The following is an 8,589-nucleotide window of genomic DNA, read 5'->3' as shown; positions in this document are numbered from 1 at the left end:
TGTTTACACTAACAGTCAGCACACCCACACAAAAACCACTCACACAAGCTTATAATTGGGTTTACATACTACATATAAATCTTTACAATCTTTTTATATATTTATTTATTTATTTTTTGTACCTTTTTTTGTGGAAAAAAATGGAGTTACAGTGGCAAGTGGAGGAAATACAGCCAACAGATGTCCAGACTACTTGTGAACTTCAATACTCTTTAATAACCATCCCAGGATGCATCTCATTAAGGTGGTTGAGAATAACTAATGCTGTAATCAAGGCGAAGTGAGGCGACACTGAAGAAGCACAAATTAAGTCAGTTCTGATTTATTTCTCCTTTTTTGGGGCACTACATAATTCCCTTGCCTCCATTTCTGTATTTCATAGTTTTCAGTATTTTTACACGAGTTTTACTAAAAAAAAAATACTAAAGAATGAGTTGACAAAACTTTTGACTGATAGAATATAAAAAAGTCATTCATTCACATATATATAATATATATATCACATCTAATTTAAATATCAGATTATATAATGATTTTATCTATAATATGAATAATAAATAGTATCTATAATAATATGTACAATTTTGCAGAAAAAAATGCTCCATTTTTTTCTGATTTGAATTTTCTGTGGACGTACTGTCTCCCTTACCTCCTTAGAGAAAACAAAATCCTGATATATAAGTACAAACACTAGTACACAAAAATAAATTCATAGCAAATATACCAAAAACCAACTGACTGAATTTATTCTCAACTCTAGAGTGCTATAGAATAAGAAAGAAAGAACAGGGCTGCTCGGAGCTTCGCTGTGAAACCTTCCACGGAAAACACTTTTTTTTCAGTGGAACTGAGTTTGCTGACACACGCCATCGCACACTCTTGCACACACTTGTGTAAGATCACACACCAGGCACGGCCATCCCATCGGCACCTCTGAACGCTGAGAAAACACCTCGAGGGAGACACCTTCTGCCACTCCTCATTTTCAGATAAGTTGGGCTGTTTAGTTAGCCGAGTTCACAGAGAGGACAGCATGCTGGGATCAAACAAACGGCAGGCCTTTTCAGCAACCACAACACAAATAGCTCCAAAGAAGAGAGGGGAAAAGAGTGACAGAGAGAGAGAGGAAAAGCAATAGAGGAGTGAAGCAGCACTACAGCAGCTACAGCGAGATCAGAGCCACCCGGAGATTTCCTTCCCTTACACACTCTCTCTCTCTCAGCCGCTGTCTGCTTTTCTCTCCTCTCCACTCCTTCATCCACAATAGATTGGCTTTGAAGGATCTGCCAGGATTCACCAATTAAAGCCGCTGCTAATTTAACTTGTCTGTCATTTCAGTGACGGAAAAAGGTGACAGAAGAAAGACAATGTTTTGTCAGTGGCTGGGAGAGAGAGATGCTAACAGAGGGAGCGATCGCTTTTCTCCCATGACAAGAAAGAGGCATTTGATGAGGCGGTTGTATGGAGAAATGGGGAGGGGGGGATGTTGTCATTTGTAGACTGTCTAGTGGCTCATTTTTTTTAATTCGGCAGTTTTGCAGGGCTAACCCATGCTGAGTTTGAAGATCACTCCTTCATTTGCAAAAGACTGCCTTTTATCTATGACTCCCAAGAGGACCTGCCAGCTGGAGAGAATATAGAGATAAGGAGGAAAAGGAAGCAAGCTCTCCACACAAAGAAATGGGTATATACACATAAATGTGTACATGAACCCAGTGGCATACACAACACAGGTAGACCAAACACAACAAACAATTCTATGAAAAGCTGTCTCAACAAACATTGTGTGACCTTTATGTCATAAACATCACGCACCCTTCCTTCCTGTAAAGTTGTGATTCCCTCTGCCACTACATCATGCTGTAATCAAGCGCAACTAGGGTTGCAAAAGGGCGGAACATTTCCAGTCAATTTCTGGAAATTTTCCAGACACTTTCCATGGGAACTTCGTCTGGGGAATTTTGGCAATATTCCAAGTTGGAAACTTACCAGGAATTTATGGGAATTTACAGGATTTTTTGGGAATTGATTGGAAATTTGGGGAAATTGATAAAACTGAATCATATACAAACATAAATATAAACATTTTGTTTGATCATAGGTTTTTGATTTTTTGGGGGGAAATCTGTGATGCTTTTTCAGGATTTATTGATGAATACAAACTTGAATAAAAGTGTTAATTTCTTTTAAAAAAAGAGAAAAAAATACTGACCCCAACTTTTGAATGGTAGTGAATTGTTAAAAAAGGATTTTTATTTTAAATAAATGCTGTTCTTTTTTTTAAACTATTTATTCATACAAAGAATCCTGAAAAAAGAATCACAGGTAATAAAAATAAATAAATTAAGCAGCACAACTGTTTCCAAAAATTTATAATAAATCAGCATATTAGAATGATTTCTGAAGAATCATGTGAAACTAAAGACTGGAGTAATGATGTTCAAAATTCAGCTTTGCATCACAGAAATACATTATATTTTATTTATTAAAAAAAGAAATGCATTATATTTTAAAGTATATTAAAACAGAAAACCATTGTTTTAAATTGTAATATTGGTAATACTGCGCAATATTACTGTTTTGTTCAGTATTTTTGATCAAATAAATGAAGGCTTGATGAGCAAAAGAGATGCAATGTTTAAAAACATTAAAAATAGTAATGTGTCCAAACTTTTGACCAGTACTGTACTTCTGTATGATAATAGAAAACTGGCTAGCAGAAAGAGCATCACAGCTTGAGCTAGCTAGCACATACCTCATAAATTGTCAAATTGTCAGTGCTAACTTGCTTAGATTTTTCATCTTGATTTACTGGCTAGCTAACTACTGTATAAACACATTTTGGTATTTACTAGTTAAACTTGAATCCCATAGGTCAAATATATTTAGATTATCAAAACTTAGATGTAGTCTTTGGGCTCAAATGCAGCAAGTGTGGCTTCAGAGAAAATGGAGGGGAATCCCCCTCTTAGGTGACTAAGGGGGATTGTGTGTGGGGGAGGGTCATTTTTAGACTTTTGTTTTATTATTATCATCTCACCTAAATGTTTATGTTGGTGTATTTGTTTTTACAATGGTATAGCCTAATGTAGTTGCTCAGTATATTACACACAGCACAAGGAAGTTTTACACACATATTTTGTAATATTCAAATAATTTACATGAATACTAACCAAGATGGACATTTTGATATTTTGTGTGCACGATTTAAGAAATGATCTGTTCATGTTATGGAGGAAAGCACAGTGCATGTAGGGGGTGTGGTCTCAATAGCCCTACAGTAAGCAGTGTGCTGTGTGCATGTTATTGAGCAATGTGTAGGGTGGAAATTCAACTGAAATTGCATTAAATCTGGTTGTTTTAACCAAAATTATGCTGCAAGATTTTTTCTCAACTACATATAAGTTCCCAGTTCTTGCAATTTTGCAAATTTCCAGTTTATTTCCATTAATTCCCATATATTCCCGTTAATTCCCATGGAAAGTTTCCAGTCTTGAAAATTCATGGAATTTTGCAACCTTAAGCGCAACACACTAAAATGTCAAGCAGCACTGATACAATTTGCTATAATCTTTACACCCCGGTAGATATCTGTGCAGCTATCAGTAGACAGGATTTTTTTTATTGAATTTCTCAAGTCAAAATCATTATTTGAAAGTATCTATAATATTTTCATTAAAGTCACACCATTATCATCACTCACCCAGTGATCCTTTAGGGCACGGCCTGTCTACAGTCTCCCCCCTCTGGGTGGCAGGCCACTGCACCCCTCGGGCTACTCTGGCTTCACACACTTGGAGCTCGGGACCCTGTGGTGGGACACGCAGGGGTCTGCGAGTCACTGGCACAGTGGCGGTGATAGGTCGCAAGTCTGGTGCCTTGTTGATGGCCCCTATTGGGTGAGCAGTTGGGGGCAGAGGTCGCATGGTTGAGGGGATGGAGCTAGAAGTGACAGGTCCGGCTGCGGTGGTGGTGCTGCTGCTCATCTGAGTGGGGCCGAATGGACCTGAGAGCAAGAGAGAAGGACAGACAGGAATGCAAAGAAAATTGAAACCGAGGCAACAAGTGCATAAGAGGTAGAGAAGCAGAATCAGAACACCTACAGAGTCAGCGAGAATGTCGGCGGATGTTTGACGAAGATGAAAAAAAGAAGACAAAACAGAAGAAAGGAAAACCTAAACGTTTGATGTATCTTGCAAAAGGAATATGGGAAAGTTGGTAAGAAGATAACTAAAGCAGCAGGAGCATTTGCTAGTCTTTAATGCATGATTATACGTTCCCACAGTCCCCCTGAGAACTGGATAGAGCGAAACACAGGAGGAGAAAGAGAGAGAGAGACAGACAGACAGAGAATGTTCATGGCAAGAAGATGAGAATGAATAATTGATTAGAAATCTTTTTCTGACCTGACAAAACGCTAATGACCACTGCTAATTAAACCATAAAGACAATGTATTGAAGACACAGAGGGGAACACTAACAGAACGTTGACACTTAACAGATCAAACTGTCTGTTAGCCTCCGCCTCCGCCTCCCGCTGATCTCGCTCTTTCTCTGTCACTTACCAGCAGTGGGATCCAGTGGGCCAAACTCTAGGGGGTAGCGCAGCACATTGTAGTTATTCCAGACATAAAGTTGATTGTCTCGTGGGTTGTAATCCACAGAGGACACATACTGGTAGGGGTTGGGGAATGGGATGTGAACGGGCTCTTCCCGTGCTCGGTTGGTGTTGTACGCATACAGCACCAGATCTCCACCTGCTTCGCTGTCGTCATCCTGATAAACAGAGCGGACAGCATATAGAACACCACACGCCATAAAAGCATTGGACGCCAGTCGCTTATCAAAGCTCGTCTCCCAGGTTCCCTCGAAGCGCAGAGTGTAGGGGTTAACCTAAAAGACAGCGAGAGTAAAGGGTTCGGATTTCGGTTGTGTTCATATGATACACCAAAATAACTTGATTACTCCACAGTTCTGGAAAATGGAGATCCTTAAAATGTAACCATAATTCCAATCCGATCTCAGCTGAAATACAATAGCTTTAAATTGCACTTTTCAGTGACACTGACCTGGCTGACCACAAGTCGTCCATTGTTGGCCTCGGTAGCGTAGATGACCCATAAACCGTTTTCATCCACTGCAAGGTCAATATCAGACTTGCCCCCCCAGCGGTACGGTGAGGTGTCATGATAGTTGGCATTATTGACTATTGCTTCTCCACTCTTGATACGTGTGCGCAAGTCGTATTTCACAATATTGCGTGTGCGTTCCTTGTTGTAAAAAACAGCACCATCATACACGACAAAGCCTGTTCCATCCACACGATTTGGCAACCTGTGGGAGAAGAGTGGGATACTTGAGATGACTTGCTATAAATGTAATTTCAGCTATATTTTAGAAATATTATGATCTGAAACTAAATCAGGATTCTACACTCTTATATACCTGATAGTGATACCTAGAATCAGTATGTTAATCTGCAGAATCTTTAATTTAACATTAAGAAGAAACTCAAGAACCCTTCCTGAGAACTCAAGAAGCATATACAAAAAACTGCTAAATCTAAGTTTTGATAAATTATTATCTTGTAGATTGTACACAGGGATGGTTACTGGTTCTAGACCCAAGCTGTAGTCCTCACTCACTTGTAAGTGGTCGTGGCTCGATTCTGCTTGAAGTCTTCCCATGAAGCATACTCGTACAGCATGTCTGTGCGGTACGGAGTCCAGGGCATGACGTAAAGACGGTCACCAGACTGGAGGGGATCCTTACACCATGCCCCCGACTGATGCTCCGCCTCCTGCAGCAAACTTGCTGCCTGCACCCTTAATAGAGTCCCAGGACATACAAAGACTGGAGATGTGGGATAAAGAGAGAGAAAGAAAGAGAAAAAGAGATAAAAAGAGGGAGAGATGAAATAACAAGGAGGGGACAGCAAGAATGCACAGAATGATGGTGTGATAGGATTAAAAAGAGGATAAATTTGACGGGAAGACAAATGGAGAGATGGAGGATAAAGAAAGAAGGGGAATTGGTGGGAGGCCGTGAGGGATGATAACATGAAAGAGAATGTGGCAGCAAGAAAGAGGAAGAGAGAGGGAGAGAGAAATGGGAAAGAGGACATGAGATAAATGACCATTCTTCTAATGAAAGAGTGTTAATGTTCATTAGTCAAGTATCTGCACACTGGACTAGAGGCTGGTGAGGGGAGATGACACAATCCTGGCTGCTGGTGCTTATATATTGCTGGGAATAATTTTTTATACCCTGCCCCACTTCAACTTCCCTGCTGGAAAAACTCTAGCTTCTGATGCTAGCTGATTTTACATTGTTTCTAGATTGACCGATCATTTATGGTAATTAACTGCACTGAGCTGGCATAGACTGTTTGTCAGCTGGACTTCCAACTGATGTACCTGGTTTAAGCATCTTGGTCAAGTTGGTCAGAGCTGGTAGACCACTTTGGAATTGCAGAAAGCCAGTTACAATGTTCCTCAAACCAGCAGGGAAACCAGGTTTTAATGCTAACTGATTTCATGTTGTTCAAGCTGGACCAAGTTGGTCGAAACAGGTCTAGATATTCAGGACAACATTTCCCAACCCTAGTTCTGGAGTATCCCCAACCGTATGCATTTTGTCTGTCTCCCTTATCTAACACACCCATTTTAGGTCTTGGAGTCTCTGATAACAAGCTGATGAGTTAAATTAGGTGTATTGGACTGTAGAGACATAAAAAAATGTGCAGTATTAGAGGTACACTAGGACCAGATTTGGGAAAGAGTGATTTAACAAATGCACCATCATCTTAATGGACCTGGTTTCAAATTAGAAGACTATCTCAGCCAAGCAAGTTACACATAGTAGACCAGGGGAGCAAAACTCAGTTCCTGGAGGGCCACAGGCCTGCAAAGTTTAGCTTTAACCTTAATTAAACACACCTGATCCAGCAAATCAAGTCCTTCAGGGTTATTTGAAAACTACACGTGTTGGAGCAGGGTTGGAACTAAACTCTGCAGAGTTTTGCACCCCTGTGGTAGACCATTTTATTTCAGCAACAAACCAGCTTGACCACCTTTAGCTGGCATGGAACTGAATTTCCAGCAGGGTTTTCTTACATCAACGGCCCTGTCCCAAATGGTACCCGCTGTCCTCCTTCGAGTATACACATGAACAGATGGGCTGTTGGGTAATAGTCCACTGGGAAGTACACATCAGCACATGCAGGCTCTGCAAATGTATGTATTGAGGGCACCTATCTACCACAAGGGGAGCACTTACGATGACCCTTTTGAAATTTAAAATGACCAATGGGATACCCTATTATCTCTAGGAAACTCATGAGGGCCACAATACCACGAGTCCACAATCAGTGTGCCATTTGAGACAGGGTCTCTATATAAAGTTGGTATTTGTTCCACCACAAAGCACTGCTGTAATGTAAAAATTTGTTTTTGTGTTTAATGTTGAATAAGCACGAATGTTAGGATGCCAGTCATGTACGAAAACAACTGCAGTGCTCAACTTTTATCTGCTAGGAGTACTTGATCAAGAAACACACTCATACACACACCAATCTCTATCTCTGTACTCTGAAGGAGGTCGTTCACCTGGGATTGGTGTGAATTAGTTGGCTGACGCGGTTTCTCACTCCCAGACTGAGAGGGCATGGGGACCTGAGAGAATATATCTACTGCTGGGGGTATGGGGAAAGGGAGCACTAGTGGGGTTTTCCTGCCATAGGCTATGTGTGTCTCAGACAGCCAATACTTACTGTTGCTACATACACACACATATACGCCAAAAATGAATGAAGCCAAAGCTTTTTGTAATCAGTAAATGATACACACACATCTATGAACACCATATTACAGATAATTGTTACAATTTGGTCGATAGCTATAGAAATCCCTTGATGAACCTATGAACCTATCAAGTGCAGTCTTCATCCTGAAGGAGCTGTAAAAATTCCTTCATAATAAAGTAGAAGAAATAAGCACCAACTCTTCCTATAAATGCCCTACAGAGAAAACCAGTATAACTTCACCAGCATATCTCTTGGATGCTACTCTCAGTAAAGGATGCTGGTGTACTACTAATCCCACAATGCTTTCAAATGAACTGGACCAGCATTACTATCTTGGTCAGTTGGATTCACTAGAAAGATCATGTTGTTTGAAGATTCTCACCAACTGGTAAAATGCATGGCTATGGTCTAGGGGTGGGGGAAAAAGCCCGACTGGCAGTGTTCAGCGCGCATGTTTCACTCTCCTCGTCACTGCGCGGCTTGACGCTCCGCTCAATATTCTGATCTATGAATGTGCTTTCCGCTCGTGTATCGCTCATGCTCATCGGAAAAGCAATGTCCGCTAAAATAATGCGCTGACAGGAAATTTCTATGCAGTATAGGCCTACTTGTTCTGGTTTGCAGTAGCGCTACTGTGCTGTAACATGGTGTAGGCTAGTTCAGCTGTACTGGGCAACGCTGGTAAAATAATGCTACCTTCAGTGACGCTATGCTCTGCTCATATGCTCTGATAATAATAGCTTTGTAAGACTATACATTATTTGGATAATTAGTCAAAAAAAAAA

The 8,589-nt window shown here is 40.5% G+C and overlaps 1 protein-coding gene across 2 annotated transcripts in view; it reads right to left on the bottom strand.

Annotated features, from left to right (window-relative positions):
* Positions 1–8,589, bottom strand: part of LOC107661818 (adhesion G protein-coupled receptor L1-like) — a 39,698-nt gene that overhangs the window by 19,143 nt on the left and 11,966 nt on the right. Inside the window, exons 2-5 of one of the 2 annotated variants that reach the window (XM_016451583.1) lie at positions 5,646–5,853; positions 5,070–5,334; positions 4,566–4,893; positions 3,704–4,006 (exon numbers count right to left, since the gene is read on the bottom strand). In XM_016451583.1, the coding sequence (XP_016307069.1) occupies positions 3,704–4,006; positions 4,566–4,893; positions 5,070–5,334; positions 5,646–5,734 (985 nt within the window). In that variant the 5' untranslated portion in view covers positions 5,735–5,853. Of the gene's footprint in view, positions 1–3,703; positions 4,007–4,565; positions 4,894–5,069; positions 5,335–5,645; positions 6,665–8,589 lie in introns of those variants that run through there. The other variant, XM_016451582.1, reaches the window with a different exon arrangement.

This window comes from Sinocyclocheilus anshuiensis, unplaced genomic scaffold (assembly GCF_001515605.1).
Source record: "Sinocyclocheilus anshuiensis isolate Anshui unplaced genomic scaffold, SAMN03320099.WGS_v1.1 scaffold47, whole genome shotgun sequence".
Lineage (NCBI taxonomy): Eukaryota > Metazoa > Chordata > Actinopteri > Cypriniformes > Cyprinidae > Sinocyclocheilus > Sinocyclocheilus anshuiensis.
The sequence above is the reverse complement of the archived record's forward strand: the minus strand, read 5'-3'. Positions and strand labels throughout refer to the sequence as shown.